The 24,646-nt window shown below is 37.9% G+C and overlaps 1 protein-coding gene across 2 annotated transcripts in view; it reads left to right on the forward strand.

Moving 5' to 3' along the window:
• Positions 1-24,646, forward strand: part of PREX2 (phosphatidylinositol-3,4,5-trisphosphate dependent Rac exchange factor 2) — a 232,818-nt gene that overhangs the window by 109,632 nt on the left and 98,540 nt on the right. For both annotated transcript variants that reach the window (XM_031441512.2, XM_064480858.1), the window contains exons 15-23: positions 4,353-4,425; positions 6,867-7,009; positions 7,172-7,264; positions 9,095-9,243; positions 12,615-12,700; positions 17,296-17,432; positions 19,768-19,885; positions 21,916-22,100; positions 24,163-24,324. In XM_031441512.2, coding sequence (XP_031297372.2) covers positions 4,353-4,425; positions 6,867-7,009; positions 7,172-7,264; positions 9,095-9,243; positions 12,615-12,700; positions 17,296-17,432; positions 19,768-19,885; positions 21,916-22,100; positions 24,163-24,324 — 1,146 coding nt within the window. The remainder of the gene's footprint in view (positions 1-4,352; positions 4,426-6,866; positions 7,010-7,171; positions 7,265-9,094; positions 9,244-12,614; positions 12,701-17,295; positions 17,433-19,767; positions 19,886-21,915; positions 22,101-24,162; positions 24,325-24,646) is intronic.

Genomic DNA, 24,646 nt, shown 5'->3' on the forward strand with positions numbered 1-24,646 from the left:
TTCTCTGTCAGATCATAATTGTGCTTTGATAATATGAGCTTTAACCTCACCCTCACACATTTTAAATAGGGAAGCATGAAATTTGTTATTATTGCTCTGGGTCTCAGAATGCAGGAGCTGACAGCTGGTATTGAGAAAATGTTATTTGTATATCAGGGCATCTACCTCATTATAACAGACACCCAAATATACATTTATTTCAGTGTTTTACCGTACTGGATCAACTAACAAAAAGTCAAATATTTTCCAAAGATTAAAGAAAAGGCTAAGAAAACTGATATTCACTTTGATAGAACTTACTGTTTTGAGGAAGGGGATACTGGTTAAAATGTCATTCCAAATGGATAATTGAGACAATTTACATTTTTGTTATTGAAGAAAATTGTCTACTTCCTTTGTTACAAGTGGATAATAACATTTGATACTCAGTCATAGAAATGTTTACACTTTTGCTTCAAATATTAATGTTTAATTCACATTGATTCATCTGTGCCCCTATTTTTGAGATTTTTATTATTTAATATCAACTTCTATCCTAGATCACCTATTTTTGCATTTTATAGCACTTGAATTTATTTTATTTAGAAATTAAGATCTTAGATTAAACCAAACAGTTCCTTTTAGATAGAATCTGAATTCATATGTCCCATGGGTTTACTGGTGTCCCAGCCTTTTACAACACTATGGTCTCTGTGTGTCACTGGAATTGGCTCTGTATTTGGTAACACAATTGGAATTTCTCATAGAAATTGTACTGTTACAGAATTCACACGAACTTGTACTATTGTTGATTACATAAGAAAACTGAAGAAAGATTTTTTTTAAAGCAAAAGCTCATACTGAATAAATATTTAAAGTTCTGACTCAGAAAGTCAGTTATTAACTTTTTTTTTTTCATTTTGGCACATTTACTTTCCAAGTGTGAACATTAGAAGACTAGAATAAGTTTAAGAAAAAGTTGCTCAAAAACCAGACCAAATTGCAGTTCTTTTTTAATTCAGGCTTTCTTAGTGGTCTGTTGGGACAATATGTGTAGAAATTGTATGCAGTAGAAATTGAAATGGGCTGGGATTCAGGTAACTTGGTGTCTGATGACAGCTCTGTTGATAATCGGTTATACAAACTTGGATGAGTCTGTTAATCTCTGCAGGTTTTGTTTTCACAGCTGTTAACTATTTACTGGAATAGTTGTACTTGTCACCTCTTCTCCATCACTTAAGCTTTATGATTCTGATGGTGTAAGACTTACCCACATGCAGGTCTCAGACATAATTAACTCTTAGTGCTTGGATTCAGATTAGGACAACAAGGGCTGGCTTTAAGGAGGAAGACATGATAATAGAATGATGAATTCAAGTTCTTCCTCTAATAGAAATAAGAGATTTTTTTTAAAAAATGAGGGTCTCTTTCCACCAAGGCTCTCAAGTGATAATAAACCTTAACTTCTAGTGTTGACCAGGACACTGAATTGATTCAGACAGCTTAAGAGGACAAATGAACTGGCTACAGTGTGATAGTCTGTACGTTGTTTGGAGAATAGCCTAGATCTGACAGGTTTTCCCTTGTTCTGTAGTCATGTTGTGTGATATCGTTTCTGCTGAATTTCTCACCTGCTGTCATGCTGCTTCTAGTTTAATGGTTTATAAAGAAATTACTTCCTCCGTAAAGTTGACTCCTAGTGTGACAAGTGCATTCATGTCCTTCTAAAACATCATTTGATTCACAGAAGTTGTAATTTGTTTATGGATCAATCATATTTTGAAATTAAATAATGCTTTCTTGTTCACATTCAGAGCAGTTTTTGTTATGTCTTTTATTTTTTTTTTTATTCTCACCAGTTCTATAGGGCACAAGGAGAGATTTTAAAGGGCACACGGATACCAAAACATTTTAGTTGTACTTTTGACACCATTATGTTCAATAAAATATTAGCCTGGCCAGTATATCAATTGAATCGTTAATCTAATGTCAGTGATTATTAAACAAGCTCTTATTGTAAATATAACATTTAAGCAAGTGCTTTGATGATTAAAATAAAACAAACCAACAAAACAGAAAGGAGACATGGTTCCTGCCTTCGAAGGACTATTAGTCAATTGGGCAAATTTTCGTGTATCCTGTAAGATTCTGCTCCAGCATCATCTCCGCCAGTAAACTTTGCTGCGTCCTCCAGACTGGGCTCAGCGTCGTCTTCTGTGGTCCCAGTTCCCTGGGTGTATCTGTCTTAGCCAACACCACGCTATATTGAACCTGTCCACTTGTTTCTTAGGGAAGGGACCTCTTTAACCTCTTTGTGCCAGCACCTAGTGTGTGCCTAATGGGTGCCGTGACTAAATTGGACAGTGGTACTTATTATATAGCATGTGGTAAGTTACTAAATTCTTGACCAGGTTTGAATTACTTGAGGGCAGGCAAGTGTTTGAGTATTTTACATATATTATTTCTAGCAGTTGGCCCATTATGTGGCAAAAAAAAAATCTTTTGAAGGAGTGCATAAAAATTACTTAACAGCTAGATTTTGAAAAGGTCATGGACGCATTGTCTGAAGATACAGATTATCAATGCCTTGTTAGTTAATAGGAGGATTAGTGAGGGTTGGAGTTGTCTCAGCACGAGGTGGCACTTGTCCTGGTCCTTGATAGTAAACAGGTAGAATTTAAATGTGTAGAGGGTGAAGAGAGGGAGCTGTAGGAATGGATGAATCCATGAGTGAAAGCAAGGGTGGAAATAAGCACAGAGAACTTGTCACCGAGTCCACGCTTGCACTGCTCACCGTGAGACAGGCCAATAAATCAAGAGACGAGTTGTCGGGGCGAGGAATATCAGCTTTTTTTGGAAAGCCAGCAGACCAAGAAGATGGTGGACTAGTGTTCCAAAAAACCATCTTACCCAAGTCAGAATTCAGGCTTCTTTTATACTAAGAGGGGAGGAGGTTTTTTGGTTGTTGCAAACTTCTTCGTGTTGGAATCCTTCATTCTTGCATCTCTCCACATAGGTCAGGTCATGATGCTCCTGTAAACCTCCAGTAAAACAAATGTTATTCTCTGTTCTGCAGTTTTTAAAATCTCTATATGAATGGAAAAGTGTTACACCTTTAAAGGTCAGAGCCTTGAGAATGGTCTCTTATACATTTCAGGCTTTAGGCAACATTCTTAACTTGTAGCCAAAGCAATAGAACACAAAGGTTGAAGTAAAAGAAACAGATGCATATGGAGTCAGATTTGTTCTTCCCTATTATAAGTTCAGGCAACACTAGGGGGCCAACTTGACTGGAGCGATGGTGAAGGTGTTTGGAAAATGGAGCTGGAAAGGTAGAATGAAGCCAGGGTACCAGAGGCCTGCAAAGCCCAACCAAAATCTGGGGTCTTTTATGATTATAAAAGAAAGAGAGTCAGTTTAAAGTTTTGGAACATGAAATTCCTGTGTAAGAAAGTTTAATTCTGTAACAGCATATGTTGAAGAAAGAACAGGAAATAAATTACGGCAATTTAGAAGTGAGATGAAGAAACACGAGATTAGGGTGTTAACACAGACATGAAGGAGAAGCCAGAGCGAAGAGAGGATGGATTTGGCAGAGTGCTGCACCTAAGAGCTAAAAGACAGGACTAGGAAAAATGAGCTAATATGTGAGAAAGCACTTAAACTGCCAAATGTACAACTGTAAGGTGATGTAGACACATACACACAAATGCACACATACACACATACAGTGGGAGGGCAGACTGTATATGAAGCCATACTTAAATAAATAAAATAGGTGTTTTCTAAATAAAAATCATAAGGTTGCATCAGGCCTTCTGGTCAGCATATGAGCTGATTATTAGTTTTTTTTGGCAAGGTAGTAAAAGAGAAGCTTGCATTTGCTGGCTCAGGCTAACAGCATGCTCTTAGGGTCTTAGGAGTCACCCTAGATTAGTTTCTTAGGGGGTAACAGAGCAAGGCCATTTGGTGGGAGGGAAGGGATAACAGAGACTGTGCAGAATGACTTTTGCTTAGCAATCTTCCATTGGCAAGTTTTCATATATAGGGTATTTTCTTTCATAATTGGGATATAAGATGGAAATAAGAGAAAAGGATCACTTGTGGCAGTGATAAACTTCAGTTACTTATATATTTTCATGTTTAATAAAGCCTGGTTTTTCCACAAGTATTAAATCTTTTTTAAAATTTAATGTCAAAAGAAGATATTTTCAAAATCAAGTTAATGTTTTATAAAAATGAGATGCATCGTGGGCTTATGAGAGCAGCGTACACCCTGACAGATGCACGGCCATGTCAGCACAGGGCTGGGAACGTCACAGGCAGAACCTCTGGTTGCCTATTAACTTATACCGTGCTTTTGTGGTTCGCAGGGGGACTGCCGCACCAGAGAAGAGGCAATGATATTTGGCATCGGACTCTGTGACAATGGATTTATGCACCATGGTAGGGATTTTTATTCTGGAAGCTTACAGATGTGTTCCACTGTTTTTTGTTTTGTTAGGACACACTGGGAATTTCTCAGTGTTCCAGTGAAGTCATTTAGAGCCGAACCAGCAAGACTGTCTGGGTCTTGCCGTGTGTCCGTCCATGTTGGGTCACCACATGTACCTTCAGTTTCACTCTTGGTGCCATAGGTGTTATCTACCAGCTGCCAAGACTTCTCTTCCATATTTCCAGATTGACTCCAGAACAGTGAGGTCTTGAACTAGAAGTTTTTTTTAAAAAAAAAAATAACTCATATGTCTCTTTGAAACTATTTTAGATCAGACTCATGGTTTTTTGGAATGCCAGTATATATTAAAATGATTAAATGAGAGCATAAATGGTTGAATATTTAGTTATTTGTAGAAAAATGCTTTAAAAATTATCTCAGAGAACAAAATTATAAATTTGTGGGGAAAAACATCTGTTTCTTTTTGGCCACTAATTTAAGATTGATGTTCTTTCTTGTTTGGAGACTTCATTTCCCTTAAATTTATAAAGTAATGAAACTTAATTTTCCCTCTCTATTTATATATACCATCTTATAGATTCCATAAACCCAAACAATCTTTTTTCATTCTCAATATATATTAGCTTATGCATATATTTGATAGCTCATACACCTATTTGTCAGTTACATTCAGAAAGTTACTTTTTTGGGGGGGAAAGAAGTACAGCAAAAAGCACGATTTTGAGAGCATCTTTGGTTATCATATATTCCTTTGGGAAATCCATTGCGTTCCAGTATCTCTGGAGGACTGTAGGAGCTGTGATTCAGAAATGTCAGTCTTTGAAGAGCCAATCATGGAATGGAAGAAATTGCATCATTATACGGAATTAACACTGTAATACCAAGCTGAAAATCTTCAATGGTTTTGATTATTTTTCTCTTTACATTAAAGCACCAACAAGTGGTAGTTTTATCTAAATATTATTTGAAAAGATTGAGTCACAATAAAGATTTTCCCTATGAAAGCCCCCGTGAATAAAACACAGCCAGTTTAGCTCATGTCCTCTCTTCCTGGTTTTAGACATGCTGTTCGGTGGGGAAAACAGCAGTAGCAGAAGCACCATGTGGGTTTTGGGAAACTGTTTGGGTCATATAGGCAAGACCTAACTCGGCCTCGGTTATATTCTCGTTTCTATGGTCAGCTACAACTTGTGTTACTGTTTCACTTGTGGTTGGTACTTTCATTTGTTCACTCACGTTGCCCTCCAGTCTTCCATTCAAAGATCAATCCACACATACATCTGGTCAAAAACAATTATTTGGAACTCTATGAAAATAATGAAACAAAAGAGCTGTCATTTTTGGTTGCCTACTATATTCTCCAAGTTATTTACATTTATTACTTCATTTTAGTTTTGTGCAACATTATCAAGGTTTTATTGCCCCATTTTATAGGTGAGGAAACTGAAGTTCAGTGCTTCCCAGTGTTACACCCAGAATCAGTCCCAGACCTGGAATTTAGACTCAGGTCTGTCTCATGATAAAGCCTAATGTTCTGCTGTGCCATGGGACCACTTAGATCCCTGATTCGGTGAATCAATCTGTGCCAACAAGTATGCTTCAAGGTGTAAGGTCAGATAAATAGAAATAGAGAAAATTTTCTCTTAAAATATTTTAACAGCTGTCAGGATCTCACTGAATACAGATTTTATCAGTATTTAGCCTTATTTTTAAAAAGGCTAATGAAAAGTACACCTTATCTCGTTAGAGAGTGCCAGGGATCTTAGGGACTTTGAGGGAAAATATTAATGCTCAGATAAAAGGGAAACAACTGATCTTTGCAGAAATAAATTTATTTGAGAATACAGTTCTTAAACAGAGAAGAACCAGGAATTAGTGGAAACTAAAGTCACATTTCATTCAGAAGACATATTTTTGGTTTGAAGTGTTAGAACAAAATTGACCACAGTGGAAATTGCTCACACACATAAGGGCAGCTCTTAACCCATTTGAATTTTCCCATAATTGTGCAGGATATTAAGAACATAAATGTTTGTGTGTTTTTGTTTAAAATGTTTACTTTAAATTCAGAACACTGCAGGTTTCTGTGTTTTGAACTGCATACATTTTTTGACTCAGTATAATCTTTTCCTTAAAGTTGAATTTTAATCTGGAAAGTGACAGACTCAGTTAAGTAGAAAGAAGTTAACAATGACAAAAATACTACTTACCTTAAAAATTTGAAATCCTTTATGTAACAGTAATTTAAAGGAAACATTGGCTTGAAAGAAATAGAAAAATACCTTTGGGATGTTTGTGAATGTAACTTGTTCAAGGAGTATAAATTTGAGGAATAGGACAGGTGTTACTTTACTGAAGGTCTGTCAGTTTGGAAAATGAGTTTGACTTTTGGATTAATTGAAACAGTTTGAATCTCTCTCTGTTTCCATAGTTGTTGAAAAAAGCGAATTCAAAGACGAACCCCTACTTTTCCGTTTTTTTGCGGATGAGGAAATGGAAGGATCAAATATGAAGCACAGACTTATGAAACATGATTTAAAAGTTGTGGAAAATGTTATAGCTAAGTCATTATTGGTAAGTTTATCACTATGTGGTACAAGTTTTCTTCTTGATTGGACATTAACGGGAGATCACATAAACATGTTCGATGGTGATGCAATGTGTCATTTCATTCTGTTAGATTTGTAACTTTTTTCATAGTTGCTTTATTACTAATTTTAATATTTTGCATTTCAGATTAAATCCAATGAAGGCAGCTATGGTTTTGGGTTAGAAGACAAAAACAAAGTTCCAATAATAAAGTTGGTAGAAAAGGGATCTAATGCTGAGGTAATGTAAACTAGCATCTTTATTTAAGTATGTTGTCCATGAGATACAAGTATAAACGTTTTAAACAAATTGAAATCAGCCTTTAAATATCTTTATTGAAAATAATGTTTGAATAGTCTTATTCTGGGATTCTTTTAAATGCTGCTGAGATTTGTGACGGAGGGTGTCTGCGTCTGTAGTGATCGTTGAAGGGACATGTTGTAGAGACTAAGCTCTGGACTTGTTGACCTCCTAGGAGTCCACGTGGCTTATTCCATGTTCCTGGGACTTCCCTGTTCACACATTCTAGCCTGCAGCCCTGTGGAGACCACAGCAAGTGGGGCTGTGTTATGTGTGTCAGGTGGTTCTTCCATCACATCCAGAGCTGTGTCTTCTGTTTTCCTATCAATTTTGGGGGGGGGGAGGGGAGAAGAGAGGTAATTAGGTTTATTTATTGATTTATTTTTTGATAGAGGTACTGGGGATTGAACCCAGGACGTTGTGCATACTAAGTGTGTGCTCTGCCACTGAACCCTACCCCTCGTTTTCTTATCTCTTTTGATTGTCTTATATAAGTACAGTTTCCATCGGTAAAGCACATGCTTTGATTTATTTTCTCATTGGGTTAATGCTGATTGGTGTTCTCTTACCTCACTAGCCTTTTAAATGGAGGAATCTCCTGATCATCATTCATTCATTCAAATGAATGCAAGTATTTATTTAGTATCTGTTATGTGATTGGCAGTGTTCCAAGCTCTGGGAATACGGCAGTAAACAAAATAGGCAAGATTCCCTGCCCTCATGGAACCTACCTTCCAATGTTATATCCCAAATATATCAGATTAAAAGTATTCCTCTCTCTGCCTACCATCCCTGTCAAATGCTTAATCCTTAATAAGGAATGTGAGAATGAAGGAAGCATGGCTTTTAACTTTGAATCTATTTAAAGTTAGTAGCAAACTGTCACCCTTCCTATCTGCTAATGCCCAGGGTCTCTGTCTTTTACCAAAAACACAGTCTCATGCAACACAACGATTTATGTCCAGCACGTTGATTTCAAACAAAATAACTCGTCAGCTCATACTCTGTTCGTGGAAATTTTTAGTAATTTTCTATGTTGAGGAAATGTTTTCCCCAGCCATTTTTCAAAGGATGTTCCTAGAACCCAGCTTCATCTGACTCTGTCACCAATAAAATACCCTCTCCCAGGTTTTTATATTTAGCTGGTAACCAAAGCAGCATATAGTTTATAGGCAGCGGGGTTGGTTAAGAAGACTGGCCTGGTTGACATGGAGAGATAATGTCTTCCTTAGCATCTTGTGGTCTGCCTGTTAGGGCTCTTGTCCTTGCATTCCAGGCCATTACTCTCTCCTGCCCTGGAGACATCTATGCTGTGTGAGGCTAGTTAGCGATGCATATTTGGTTGTCATCAGTGGCTATGTAGAGGTTGAAACTCTCTGAGTTAATTGGATAGAAATGGAAAATAGAGTAAAAATAATTAACCCTGGATTTGACTGTAGTTAAAAGGGTGAAATAAGAACTATAAAATACAACAGGAAAAGGGGTCACAGGAGGAGACATGTTAAGTCCGTGTTAAGTCATGGAGGGAGGGAGGGCAGAGAGTTTCAGTCAAGATGGGTGATCAAATGCAAAACTAGGTCAAAGAGAATTGCTGAGTTATCTCTTCCACAGTTCTGTATTGTGACGTTGTATAAGAACACTGCAGATGTATTAAAATGTCAAAATCTATAAGTTCTAGACCTTTTCAAATTTTGATTCTGTAAAAAAAATAGATTTCTTATTAAAATATAATTTGATTTTTTTTTTTTTTTTTTGCTGTTTCCCTCTTAGATGGCTGGCATGGAAGTTGGGAAAAAGATTTTTGCTATTAATGGTGACCTAGTTTTTATGAGACCCTTCAATGAAGTGGATTGCTTCCTGAAATCATGCTTAAACAGCAGAAAACCTTTACGAGTTCTCGTGAGCACAAAGCCAAGGGAGTAAGTTGTATGATTTATGTGGGGTTTAAAAAAAATTATACAGATGTGAATAAAATACAACAGTTAACAAAGTAAATGTCTGGAATTAAGCATCCCGTTGCTTGGCACAGTTAAACCCCAACAGTGTCACTGGGACTGGTCTTTAGATGATGGGGAAAAAACTACACTGCTTACGATGGGAATGTGCTTGCTACGTGAATCAGGTAGTTCCAGCAGAAATCATCTTTTCCTTTTGCTACTCATATTTTTCTGGTCTGGATTGGGTTGAATCTGATTCTGAGTGAAGAAAACTAATAGAACACTTCGTAATAAAAACTGATTCTTCCACATTCAGCTCCAAGAATTTTAGGGGCGATGAGTTGATCAGATACTATTTATAATGAAATACTCATGGGAGATGGGGTCAGGAGTGGGTGAAAGACACTTCCGTGCCTTTGTGGACCGTGTAATGTGTCCACTCTTTAAAAAAAATCTGTCTATTTACCTATGATGAGAAAGAAGCAACCTTGTGTTTATTACAGGAAATTTATTAGACAGTACAGGTTTTTCTAAAGGAAGACATCTTTTCATATAATCCTATTATCCATAAATAACCCTTGTTATTTTTTTTTTGAAATTCAGTGTTAATTGGTCTTTCTAAGTACTGAAACACATACACACAGTCACATATTTATAAAGTGGGGACATGATTAATGATCTGGGTGTTTTTGTTTTTTGAATATGGATATACTTGGAAAACATTGGCTTTTCCTCGGAAAATCATTGATAGTCTAGTGTTCCCTTATCAGATTTCCATGGTTTGTTGAACCAATTAATTAGTCGAGAGAATGCATAGAAAGTGCTTAGCATAATGTCTTAATGTATAGTGATTGTATCGATATTGCTATTTAAAGTTTAATTATATGATTTATCCATAAGTAATAAGCAACTTCATTAATTTTAAGGTAAATGAAGGCTCCCACTTCAAAACCAAAAAGGTTTATTTTAATTACATATGAAAATATTCTAAGTATATATAGTATAGTATTCTTCCCTGACTTAATATATATTTTCAGCAACAGCTGGGCCCACCATTTATCGTAAAGAGTTGAAGTGCAGTGTAGCGGGCTGGAGTCTGCGGCTCCCACCAGCGGCTTACCAAGGGGTCTGAAGGAGTGAGCACAACTCACTGAAGTTACTGATTTAGGAAGACTCAGAGATACAGGGCAGCGAATGACCATAATGATGTCTTCTCTCTAGCCCTGATTATGGTCTGTTGCTCCCCCTTCATCCAGCCCTGTCTAGGATGAGGCTAACCTCGTCACCTACCTCTGGACTAATCTGAGGGCGTTAAAAAGGGGAAGGACAGACTGGAAAGGAAGCAGGCAGCAGTATTCATCAGCAGTCAGTTCAGAGCGATCACTAGCAAACATCAGGGCCTTCCTTGTGGCCCCCTGCCCCCTGATGTAACCCTGCAAATACTGGTTCGCTGCTCGTAGACATCTCAACAGTTACAGGACTCTGACGTCATTAACTCGAAAACTGAATAGAAAGGGGCAGATCCTTAGTCCTAGGATTAGTCGCTAGGTGAGCCGGGTTGGAACCTGGGTCTCCCGACTCTTCCCTCGGTTTGCTGCACAGTGTCTGGAACCTGCTATTTCTGGGCCAGGCTCAAGCCTGTCTTCTACCACTTGCTTGCTCATTGTGTTGCTTTAACATCCTCATCCATGAAAAAAAAATGGGAATGATACGAGTGCTTACGTCACGGAGGTGCTAAGAACGTTGAATAAATTTAGGTTTGTAGAGAACCTCGTCACGTGTTCAGCCCGTAGCGTGCACTCCAGTGATGGTGTCTGTGATGCATCTTGCCTCTCTCATTTCATGTTTTTCACTGTTTCTTTATAACATCAAGAACATATTTTACATTGTATTTTAAAAGTGTTTTGAGGATGGAGCACTCAGTTTTTTCCTTTTTATTTTCAGAATTTTTCTTTTGAACCTAGCTGTATTTTACGCTTGGTAACATCAAGGAACTTTTCAAAAGGCTCTGCGGCAGATAATTTAATACACTTATTTTCTACAGGAAATGAGCGTTCCTCTTGTACAAACTGAATTCTTCTTTTAACAGACCATATAGTGGTCCCAGCAGGAAAACATGTTTTCCAGAGGTTGTTTTCTGAAGAAAATGCATCTGTATGCATTTTGTTAAGAAAAAAATATAAGAATCTTCTTGAAGATTAGAGTAAGGTCAATCTTGCATTGCAATATAAGGATATGACCTTGCTCAGAAAGAGAGACCACTGTGAATTCCTCACAGTCCGAAAGCAGGAGTAATTCACCGTGGCCTGAAAGCTCCAAGTTATTTCAGCAAAACTGAACTGTCATTCCTAACCTAGAGAAGCAGGAGCTCCCTCTGTTTTTTTGTTTCATGATCAGAAGATGTATTTATTCCCTTCTCTTTCCCTTAATCAGTTGTCCGTTTTCCAGTGTCCCTTTGACAGACGCTGGTAACAAGGTGCTGTTCAAAGGAAGTGGATACAACCTTATACCCCAGAGTATTTGATTAAGAATAAAGGATAGTCCCGTTCTGTGACCTCTGTTCCACCAACACCCAGGTCACGTCACAGTGCATAACCTAATTTATAATAACATTTTCAGGGTTCCCTGGGACAGCCTGCATTTCTGTCACGGAACGCTGTAATACCTGCCTGGGTTATATGTTAAATTGCAGGGCCAGCCTGTGCCTTCAGGCATAAATGTATGTCTTTCTCCAATTTTCTAGGCTCAGTGTTGCTCAAACTGACCCCACAGCTCTTTCAGAAGCTGCAAATCAGTGCTGCTGTACCTAACTCCGGGCCCCATATAACGTGCCCTTGAAGTGCTGCCAACTTTTATTTCATGATTAATTCGTCTTTCAGAAAACACTTTTGTTTCTTGGGCACTGAGGGCTAGCTGTCAACATTTATTGCGTTGTGTTCATTTGTCTTTGCTCTCTACGGCAATTTATTAAACCCACTTTTACTGTTATGATGTTCCGTCTTATCTCACGTTCTCTGCTTTTCATGGTTGCTATCTGATTTCCGCCTTCTTTCCACGGAGTAGCTCGTTTGTTACCACCAGTGGGACATCCCTCCCTGGTTTGCCGTGACGCCTAAACTCAATGTCTCCAGGCCTTCATCTTCTTTTGCATGTGGATCCATTAAAAATATTGCTTTCCTTATTCAGGTTTAGCTTTTGATGTGCTATTCTTTTAAAAGTCCACTGAATAAACACTGAAGTGAATCATATTCTTAAACTGTGTTGATGTCGAGCTGTTGTTTATAACAAAAAATATTGTTTTAACCAGGTGTGGCATTTTAAAGCCATCTTCCTTATTTTTTGATTGATTTCAGGACGGTGAAAATCCCAGATTCCGCTGAGGGACTTGGATTCCAGATCCGAGGATATGGCCCGTCGGTGGTGCACGCAGTAGGAAGAGGTGAGAAGTTCATCCTGTGTGGAAACCAGCTTGCCAGCATGTTTGCATACTCCTTGCTGAACAAGAGTGTGTTTAAACCGTGCACAGTCATGTTGCTCTGAATTTTCTCCCTCATGTTTTTACCACGTTAGCTCAATGGTAGTACATTCCTAAAACAGTATTTTTTCAAAAATTCTTCAAAATTGTAAGACATATTTATCATTGTTAAAAATTCATAAGAGAATAGTGTTTCCCAGTCTCACTCTTCTGCATGCTTCAGTTTAGTCCAAAGGTATAATGATTTTAAGGTTGTCTCTTTTTTCTCTGATGGCAAGTTACTATATTTTTGTCAGTAATTCAAAGATGTGAGTTTTCACGTTTAGGAATAATCTGTGTGCTTTATATAAAGCCTGTTGCTATGTGATTACTTCAAGGATTCTCATAAACCATGCACTTTATAAACCATCAAATGCATTTTAAATCAAGTAATTTAGGTGACTAAAAACGTATGTTTGTATTTTATTCTCTTTTTGTTTGAGAGGCAAATCAGCTATTGACATCTCTTGCTAACGTATGTATTTTTAAATTTTATGCTAACACTAGGATGATTTAAGGGAGTAACTGCTCGTTCCGCATTGCTAACCATAGTAAATAAATTGCTGCTGTAGCAAGAAATATCACTGTGAGCAAAAGAGGCCATGCATTTATCTTAACAAGAGACATACATGCTTTTCATTACTAAGATTTGTGAAATATAAAGCATCATAATATGATCACCCCAACATTAGACTGGAAGATTTTGAGAGGGCATTGCTGTCAGAATCAAATTGAGAACATACTAGCTAGGTTGTAAAATTGCGTTCATTAAGTGGATATATGATAAAAATGAATCTTATTTCAAAAACTTGTCTTTTCACTCATATTTTTATAGATGAATATTATATAGATGAATAGACATTTAAAATGTTTCCAATCACTCATTAAAATGATAAAACTGAAATGGGATACAGTTCATACAGAGTTAGGGTATTCGACACATCGAAAATCTTGTTCCTTTTCACTAAAGCAAAAAGGAGCAAGTCACATTATTAGGGCCATGAAATAACTGGAAACCTGTGTGAATCAGATTGTACCTCATGCCCCCTTGCAGGATCATTTAAAGATCGGGGTTCTATTTTTGAGACTTAGTGACGGGGTAAGGCCAGGGCTGGTTACTATGCTTTTTTGAGTCTGAAGAGTAAGAGAAAGAAACACTTCCATGCTTTTCTTTTTGGGTGTATATTAAGGAAGATACTAGTCTGTGGCTTCCTTTTGCATTGTAATTTTGCCAAGAGAAAAAGAAACTTCTTACCCATCTTTCTCCTTCAGCCCTTTCTCCTGGTCACACACTGCAGTGTGTCCATAACTGGGATTTCAGCTGTGGAATCTGCAGTTCCAACATGCCAGTTTCTGACCCAGTCTCTCTTTTTGGTCTCTTATCTCTTTGGCATTCTCAGGTTGTTTTAAAATCCAGTTGGAACCATCATTCTTTGGATCCTTCTCTTTTCCTCCTGGTCAATCACACCCCTCAGAACTCTACTTCCTTTCTTAGCCAGCTTTATCCCCACGGTGGGTCACTCTCTTCTCAGCATCATCAAGGTCCACTCATCTGTACCCCTGAGGTGTGCATCTGGGGTCTTCTCATCCCTGCCTCTCAGGTGCGTCCAGGCCACTTCATTTCAGCCTTGGATAAACCTGTCTTTGCTCTTTCTCCTGAGCAACCACAAAAGAAAACTTATCAGGGACCCATGACGCTCCAATTCCCGGTCTTGTCTTTCACTGAACCCATACAACTTACTACTAGGTAATCTTTTCATGGGTCTGATCAGCTCCCCCTTTTTCTCTCATTATTACCTCCCAAAATGACTTTCTCTCTCTTCTCACAGACGTGGTCAGGCTCCCGGTGTGGAGCCCTCCAACTCCCACACCTTTTGTGTGCACACACGTTGTTGGCTTTTTCACCATCACAAATTTTTCTCCTACTCTAGAGGAAGAGGTCTTCCTTTTTCCTCTCTGGAGTTCAAGGTTAATATCTGAGAAATAGTCTGAGCCCATCCCTTCAGATACCGCCTCTGGAGTATTACACCGTCAGGTATCCCCCTTCCGGAATTTTCAACCTTTCTCTTCACTGGATTACTATGCTACAGGCTGTAAACATGCTCAGTTGTTTCTCATTAAAATAAAGCAAGAAACAAAATGGTCTTAAAAAGAACAGCAAACACAAAGCTTTCCCACTTCCTTGCTTTCCCCTCCAGACCCTTGCTGCTCAAAGTGTGGTCCGCAGACCCACGGCGTTGGCATCATCTGGGAGCTGGTTAAAAATGCAGACTCTCAGGCCCTGTCCAGGACATTCTGAGTCAGAATCTGCACTTTACCAAGGCACCCAGGAGATTTGTATGCACGTCAGAGACTGAGATCCTCGGCTCTGGAATAATGCTCTCATCACTTGTATTTTTGTCATGGCCAAACTTCCTGAAGTGCTGGTTTATGTTTTTGCTGGCCCTTCCTCACTTCCTGTTTGAATTTTAGCCCAGTGCTGTAGACATCTCCTCCCACCTCCTACCCATGTCTGCTGGAGTAATTATGGACTTAACTGGAAATTCGATGGACACTGAGGGTCCTTGTCTTAACTGATTTTTCTGTCGCATTTGTTTAAACTGACTACTCCCATTTGCCCATAATGTTCCTATCTTGATTTCTGAGATGATGCCTTTCAGATTTGTCTCCTGACCCTGCTCTGCCAGCCCGTCGTCTGTGGACCCCTCACTGTTGGCACTCCCTTCTCTTCTGTGCTTTCTTGCTCTCCGTAAACAGCTGTGTTGATCTTCTTTGCTGGGGATTTCTAAATCTCTTCCTCCAGCCCAGATCCCTTTCTTGAGGTCTGCAGTTTAGATCTAATTGTTTATTTGGCATCTCCACCTAAATGCTCCTGTGGCACCTTAAAGCCCAGTATTATCGACAGTTGAACTTTTCATCTATTCTCTGAAGCTGCTTTAGCTTTTATATTCTCTCTTTATTTAAATGACTGTATCTACTCAGCTGCTGAGTCCAAAGGCACAGGAGTGACCTGGTTACTCTAGCCTTTCCATCACCTCTGTCATCAAACATCAGTTATTTGATCTCATTCTCCCCTTTAGAACTAATGCTACCTTGGTTCTAGCTTGGGAATTTGCAGTAGATTCTTGCTGTGATTTTTATTTTTGACATAAAGTCAAATGGTCCATCCTCTGTTTTGGGGGATCATGTCACTTCTCTGCTTAAAATTCTTTTTTCTTAAATTTTTTTGTTTTTTTTTTGTTGGGGGGGGGGATTATGTTTATTAACTTACTTATTTTCAAATGGAGGTACTGGGGATTGAACCCAGGACCTCGTGCATGCTGAGCATACACTCTACAACTGAGCTATACCCTCCCTGCTCTGCTTAAAATTCTTAAACATTTTTCCTCTTGTATGTATAGCAAGGTTCACACTTTGAGGACTTCACACAAAGCACACGAGGACTTCACCACCTGCCTCCGCTCTGCTCCCAGTCTCTCTCTCACCCACTTCCATTCTAAGTGCACACCGACTGCTCACGTGTTCCCAGATGTCCGGGTTATTTCTTGACTCATTGACTTTTTTCAGGCTGTTCTTTCTGGTGAGATTGTCCCTCTCTCCCTCAATACTCAGTTTAATCCAGAAAAACCACTTAATATTTCTAAGATTGAATTTTAGTGAGGAGAAAATATATACTGTCTTCTTGAATGTAAGTTATGTTCTTTAAGATGTTCAATAATTCCTTCGTGGGGGAAATTGCTTACAAAGGAAGGCTCGTCTAACATACTTACGATAAGTTTTACAATCATTGGTATTAATTATATTCATTGTATTTAGCAATGGTCCTTTGTAAGTGTTGATTTGCTCAGAATGCCAAACAGTAATGATTGGAAGGTTCTGAAAATCTTAACTCACTGGTTAGGATATGGCACAGCATCTATGCAAATAAATGATGGAAAGTCGATGTTCTCTGATTAATTTTGCTCTCCACAAATTCTCTGGTTCCTGACCCTTTGTGTGTATCTTGAACTCTTACTTTTCTTAGCAAATCAGGTCCATTAGGAGTTGTTAATTGATTTTTTCCCTTAAGAATTTCTTTTAATTGTTGGCATTTAAAAAAATGAAAGTGAATACTATTTTAATATTTAGAGATTTCATAGACTGAAGGAAGGTACATAAGGAATATGTCTCTGGCTTTCTCATTTTGCCATTATATATGCATAGTTAGAAAATTAGATTGATTAGACATTTGAAAGGGTAAAGAACTGATTAGCATTATAAAGGTCACTTTACAATATCCCTTCAAATTAATTCTTAGAGGGTTGGGAAAGTATTCTATTTTATTATATTAAACATAGTTAGAATGGTCAGTTAAAAAGCAGAGAATTTTTGAAGAGGGCATTGCTATCAGAACCAAATTCAAGAATATACTAGTTAGATCTTTATTATATTTTTAAATTGCTTTCCTTAATGTATATGAGATCAAAGTGAACCTTATTCCTAAAACTGGTTTTTGGTCATCATCTCATTCGTGTTTAAAGGAACTGTGGCCGCGGCAGCCGGTCTTCACCCTGGACAGTGCATCATCAAGGTGAATGGAATCAATGTCAGTAAAGAGACACACGCCAGCGTCATTGCCCACGTGACGGCCTGCAGGAAGTACAGGAGGCCCACCAAGGTAACCCCCTCCGCTGCCCTAGCACTAAGCTGCGGTCTTGCACAGAAAGCCCCGGGGACCAGAGCTCTCTGTGGTTTCCACTGCCAGGTTCACATTTAAGCACGACATTGTCAATCTCCCAATGATTGTTCTATCTGTGTGATTAGCTACAATCAGTTTTGCTTAAATGGCTACATTTGACTGCTGCAGCATTCTCACCAGTGTAAAAAGTGCTCTGGGATATTTTCATTTTCACCGTGATATGAGTTTTCAGATAGCAAACTGTTTATCAAGTTGAAATCCAAAATTATGAACTGTTTTCTTGACCCTTGTGATTGCCTTAGATTCTGTAATGGTCATTGTGTACCGTTTAATTATAAGACTCTGTGAAAAAGAAAAATTTGTGGGCTTTATAGGGTCTGTGATTGATTTTTAGATATATTTATTTAGGTAACTAGATTTAGCTCTTAAAAGAGAATGCCAATAGCTGCTTGCCATCACTTAAAATTTTAAGCACTATCCTCTGATCCAAATTTTAAGTGCTATAGAAAAATAAAATAAGAATCCTAATTTATAAGCAAAGCTTATTATCTCATGAGATACAAGTGACTGTTGGGTTATAAGAAAAAAAATCTCAAATTAATCAACTGAATGCAAAAGGAATTTTAAAGGAGAGGCTTTGCATTCTTTCTGTCGTGCACGGTGAACTATTTTCTGGATTTGAGAATATCACTTTGTGTCCAAACCAGGAAGATGAATGACTGTTTTCTCATAGGCCAGGACTGACATCCTGCAAAATACTGAGCCTACGAGAAAAATAGCTGATCAATTTTGCTCACAAATAAGGACAAATGAGCAGAGCAAATTGGAATGCATGCATAGATGCATAGGTTTGTTGGGTTGACAGTAGGTAAATAAACATTTCTTAAACTATACTATTGAATGGAGTTTTAAAGACACCTCTGAAATGATCAGTCTTTCCCCTTCTATCTGAATTTTAATAAGTAGCCACACTGATTTGAGTTTCACTTCTTTTTATTTTCCTTGCCTTCCTTCTTGGAGGAGTGTCGATCAGTGAAATAATTAAGAAAAGCAATGAAAGGACAGAAAAATTCACTAAGTAAATAACATGCTCTATCAGGTATCATTGTTACGAAACAGACTGTCTCAAAACTTAGTGGCTTAGAAAAACAGTGATTAATTATTTCTTTTGATTCTATGGGGTGACTGGGTGTTAGTTCCTGTGAGGGCCTTGGTGTGGCTACAGTCTGCTGGGAACTGTTCCTGGGGTTCCCCTTCTGTTGGCCTCTCACTCCAGAGTTCCTCCACATGGCCTCCCTTTCCAGTTTTTGGCAAACTTTTCCTTCCTGCATGGTGTCTGGATTTCAAGAAAGAAGATTACAAGTGATCAGCTTTCTACATCATACTTGCTACTATCCCTTTGACAGGTCAGGTCACATGATCAAGCCCAGGGTCAAGTGTGGGAAGGAGCTATATACAAAGGTGTGGCTTCCAGGGGATGTGGCTCCCTGGAGGCCACAACAGGTTACCAAGATAAATTTGAAATGAGTGAATGTTAACTAGCATTTTAATAATGTGTAGCAATGTAATAATTAAACACAATTGTGAAGTGACTACAAGAGAAAAAAATAGCTAATACAAATTATAGCACAATTCAATAGTGCAACTCAGTTTATAATCTTATCTAGGAAAAGTATAAATGTTAAAGTAATACCACCCTGAAAACTTCACTTGGTAGCCGTTTCATCTCTCTCATTTATTTAAATAAAATGGGAACTGCTACTTCAATTAAAATTTGGGATGGTTTATGACATGCAGGGAGTAAAAGATAGTTACAGCAATTGGAAACCCAATGAGATGAAAGGTGTTCTTCCAATTTTCGTATTGGTTTGATTCAAAAAACCCATTAAACATGTCAAAATATATGTGACTGTTAGGGGAGTATTTAAATCATTTGTGCAATTATAGATGATTGATTCTTCAAAAAACTGTCCATCTAACATTTATTTATTTTAAAATGTAATTTATAAATCATTTTAAGATATATTTGAGGCATTTAAGGAAGACGTTTGGGAAATACATCTTACTTAAAAACCTATCTTTGGAAGATACAATTTCAAGCTAAAAAACGTCTGTTTGTTGAACAGTATCATTGCTGTCAACTTTCTATTAGTTTGTGATGTTGATCTTCTCTCTCTTTCAAATTTTATTATTTTTAAATGAACTAGAAGAGTAAATAAGATTCAGCTCTCCTTCTGAAGCAGGCTTATGAAATGGATAATGCATTTTGGGAAGCACTAACATCTCTGAGATTTATTTCTCCCCCCATTTCCAGCAAGATTCCATTCAGTGGGTTTATAACAGCCTTGAAAGTGCCCAGGAAGACCTTCAGAAGTCTAACTCCAAACCCCCTGGAGGTGAAGCAGGGGATGCTTTTGACTGTAAAGTAGAAGGTGGGTTCCTCGTTTTTCTCCTTATTGGCTTATACATAATATTCTTTTTTGGTGTGCCATTGCCTAGCCCCAGCTGTTGAAAATTTTACGTGTGCAAGCCATGTCTTAAGTCATTATCTCAAATAGATGTCATGTCAAATCTTAAGACATAAAATCTGGTAGCTAATATAGACTAGCTATGACACTTTCTTAGGCACTTTATTACGTTCATTACATTTTTTACATGGATTATCCCTTCAAGTCATCAAAAAGGAAAATCTCGTAAAGGTGCAGCTATCATCATCTCATTTTATGGGAGAAGAAATGGAAGCCTGTATAGATGAATGGATGTGCCCAAGCTACTAAGTGATAGAATGAGGCTTCAAACCCAGGTTACAGTGTGTTTCCTTGTTGGAGTGTAAACATTGTGTAGACCTTCCCCTTCCAATGTGGTTCACAGACCAGTGGCATTAGCGTCACCTGAGCAAGATAGAGAAGCCGAATTTCAGCCCCACCCCAGATCGACTGAATCAGAATTCCCCTTTTAACAAGACCTTCTCTGTATGTACATTAAAATTTGAGCAGCCCTAGTTTAGAAGGTCTGGAGTTCCTTCAAAAGTACTTTCTTGATTCCAGTAGCTTTTACTATATTCTAACATTGACAGTGATGAAAGAAGCAAGCTAATAGTGTAACAACGAGGGAGAGAGAGAGGCCATTTGTTAAGGACTCATACGGTTTCTGTTTTCTAGTGAAGCAAACTAGCGGATTGCTGTAGTCAGTGGCAAAGGGTGAAGGGACTGAAGCAATTACACTTAGGTTTGCCTTTGACAAATACCTTGAACTGTTGTTTCAGAACTTTTTCATAGAGGTCCCTGAATCCTCTCTTACATTTTCTTAGTATCTTTCCACTCATATTATTGGTGGATGTCTCTGGACATTTTTATTGTACTATTAGGTTCTTCCAAACCAGCATAGCTGGAGAATTCCCTGTGCACACTGATCATATGAGTACTTAGGAAAAGGTGATTTTCTCTCCTCTCCTGGAAGGCCACTTGGTAGGGGCCCCTCAGATCATGGACAATGTCAGAAATATTTCATCCTCATTGGAGCAGCAAGGTCATAATGATGAATCAGCTCCCTTATTTATTTAAATAAGGACAAATCTCAGGACCGTATCCTGAGGCTTTTATTCCTCATTTATAGTTAGTTTTTGCTAATCATCATTGGTGCCACAGTGAAAGGCAGAGTGGGTTAATGAGATGCTCTGGAAATTGGTTTCTAGCTATTCTGGGACTTAATTATTTTAAAGTAAACCATTTTTCTGTTTTTGCCTATTTTATATTTATTGTTTCTGCTATCCTAGGGCTTATTGTTTTAAGTAAACTAATATCCTATTTTTGCTTATTTGATATTTACTGTTAGATTCCTCAGCAGTTTCTTGCTTGAGATTTTTAGGCATTTTTTTTTTCCCACTAGCCAACTGATGATTATTGGCCCATAAGAAGACATTCCAGATGGAAATGTTACAGTGAACAATGACACATTTTCTCAATGAGTTAGCTTCAAAAGATGCTGTTCGGGAACATTCAGGCACTCTGCTGAAAAAAATAATTATCACATCTCCTTTCTGCTTCTTCAGTATGATTTCATGTGTATTTTCTGCTTTGAGAAAAATTCATCCAAAGTTTGAGGCAGTGTTAAAAACCCTGACTTTAAGTTAGTTACACATGCTTTTAATGAAAAAATACAGAATTGTATATTTAATGTTTATATTGATATGAATAGGCATATGTATGGTCCATAGATCAAAATGGATGTGCAAAGATCAGACTAGTCATGTTAGAGTGGTAAGATTTGGATCAATCAGGTATTTTTTAAATGTTCTTTTTTTAAAAGAAATGTTAACAAGAATAGATGCTTCATTTAGCACATCAGATTGAGTCATCGTTTAAAGAACTCTTTAAAAAAAAAATTCAGAGAGACTCAAATTACTTGAAGAGACTAACAGACCCTTCCTGAATTTGCTGAATTAAAGTTGTCTTTGTTCCAGAGGTGATTGACAAGTTCAGCACCATGGCCATCATCGAAGGCAAGAAGGAGCATGTGAGTCTGACGGTGGATAACGTCCACCTGGAGTACGGCGTCGTGTACGAGTATGACAGCACCGCGGGCATCAAGTGCAATGTGGTGGAGAAGATGATCGAGCCCAAAGGCTTCTTCAGCCTCACTGCCAAGGTGCGCACCATCGTGGGGAAGGGAGGGGTTTTGTTCTAAGTAAAGCGACTGAAACCCTCCTCCACCCCCACTTTAAAAAAAATGTAAACGGCTGGATATGTTTCAGCTGTCTCCTCATTCAGGTTCTTTTTTGCTTTTCCCCCCATTACTCAGCTTGTGTACAGTTTTTTTTTTTTTAATTCATCCCTCTTGGGATGCTTGCCCAGGCACGCATTAGTTGATTTGGCAAAGGCTTCTCTGCATTTAGTAAGTTTGCTTCGTCTGTTAATTCAGTTCCCTGAATACGTTTCAGATGGTTTCATGACAGGTAATGCTTCTTTTAAATGTACATAATCCTCTGAGAAGTACTTGAATTCGTAAAATACGTTAGAAGAGATTTCAAATTTTGGAAGTCTCGTGTTTATTTCATACAATTTCTCAAAGCTTGGAGATCAGTTTGTGACTAGATCTTCGGGTATTTATATAATTTTTAGTTGCAGAGGGTCTCATCCTCAGTCCTTAGACTAAAAGCACGATAGGGAGGGAGGCAGTCTTCATCCAGATTGATAAAACATGGTAAGAGGTGACCCCGTGCTTGCGTTCCACGATCCTCCCACAAGGCAAATCGATCAGACTCCTGTTGGATCCTCCGCAGGTCGGAGCTTTGGTGTTTCATATGGTTTTGTATCACCCTGTGAGGATTTAGGTATTGCAGGTAAGGAATAGGACATACAGCTTTGCCCCCTTTATTTCTTCATTTCATTTCTTGGTTCAAATATGTGTAGTTGAGATAGGTCTAGCATTAATAACATGTATTTTTTTTTTAAACTTTAGCGGAAGAAAATACTATAAAAAGCCAAAGGCACTGTTTCAAAAACAACTATTTTATGTTTTTGTTTTACGTTCTGAAAGTCAGCTTTTTCAAAAATCCTGTCATTCTGATGACATTGTACCACTGTATGTGTCGACTGTTAGAGGGTCTATATTTTCAAAAGGCAACCCCTTCCCAACTGTATTACACTATTAAGAGGGTGCATGGCAGCGTCTAGGACCAAGGTATCAAAATTATTTTATTTCACTTTTCCAGCTATTTCAAGTTTGCAACATTTCATGGATTGTTTTATATATGACAGCTGTAGAACTTAGTCCTGCATGTATTTTCATTTTACACACGAAGAAAAGAATGTCAGAGAAATTAAGACATTTAACCAAGATAACACTGCTAACGAAAAAGTGAGCTCTAATTTCTAGACTCATGATTACGCAAAAAACTCACACTCTATATTCTGCAAGACGGAAATGGAGGTGGTGAAGGAGCTCTAATAAACATAGCATCTACACATCATCTCTTTCACACAGTATTATTCAGAAGTAAGATAAGGGTATAAGCAGTCCATCATAGACCCTATATATAAATAAGACATATTCTCAATTCATTGGAAAGTCTCAGTGATCCACGGTGTACACACACACACACACACACACGAACACACACACAAATGCTGCCTTATAATTGATTCAGGTAGCCACAAGGATCTACTAATTGTATTCATCATGTGGATGCTTTCTGTCTGATGCTTTTATCAGGTAGAGCTCAGACACTGGAAGCAGCATTGCTTTTTATGTTAGCAAGAGATCTCATTTTTTCATTCCTTCAGCAAACATTTGTTACATGCATTCTCTGTACCAGGCTTTTAGTAGCAAGTAACGGTATGGTTTTCTTTAGTTTTTGTTGTTCTACTACCAAACTGAGAAAAAAAAATGTTCTGAGTAACTGACTGAAATGTGGGCGATGTGTTTCCACATCAGAGCGTACAGATTTATCCGGCAGGGAGTCTTTGAAGTCCACTCACCTCCCTCAGGCAGCCTTTTATAGCAAACAGAAGGGAAAACATGAGCTGCCAGACACACAAGTCCATCACTTCACTGCCAGGGTTTTATTGAACCTAGAAATCCCAGGCAGCTAAAAGCAGCACTCTGGGAAAAGTTACTCTGTGTTGTGGAATTGTAAAAATTTTATTTGGCTAATTTTAAAGGTTTTTATGTTCTTGGTTCTATTTTGTGTGTGTTGGTGTGTCTACAGATTCTTGAAGCCCTGGCTAAAAGCGATGATCATTTTGTACAAAACTGCACCAGCCTCAATTCTTTGAACGAAGTGATTCCTACTGAGCTTCAGGGTAAATTCAGTGTCGTTTGCAGTGAAAAAATTGAGCACATATGTCAGAGAATATCCAGTTATAAAAAGGTAAAAGTTCTCTGTATACATTTTATAAGTTATTGTTATTCAAATTATTATTTTAATGTCAAATTTAATTCAATTCTTGGTATTTTCATTACTTATTTACGTACCAGTTTATTGAAATAATGATAACGTTTATATAACATTTTAGAGTTTTTCAAATGCCTTTGTATCCTTTACCGCATTTGAACCTGTAAGGTAGGTCATTATTCCACATTTTCCAAATATAATAACTGAGGCCTCAATTAAATTACTTACTGTAAAATACAGAGTTGGGTTTTAAATCCAGGCCACCTAATTCTGAAGTCAGAGTTTTAAATGGCACTAG

Source organism: Camelus dromedarius, chromosome 30 (assembly GCF_036321535.1).
Source record: "Camelus dromedarius isolate mCamDro1 chromosome 30, mCamDro1.pat, whole genome shotgun sequence".
In the NCBI taxonomy this organism is placed as follows: Eukaryota; Metazoa; Chordata; class Mammalia; order Artiodactyla; family Camelidae; genus Camelus; species Camelus dromedarius.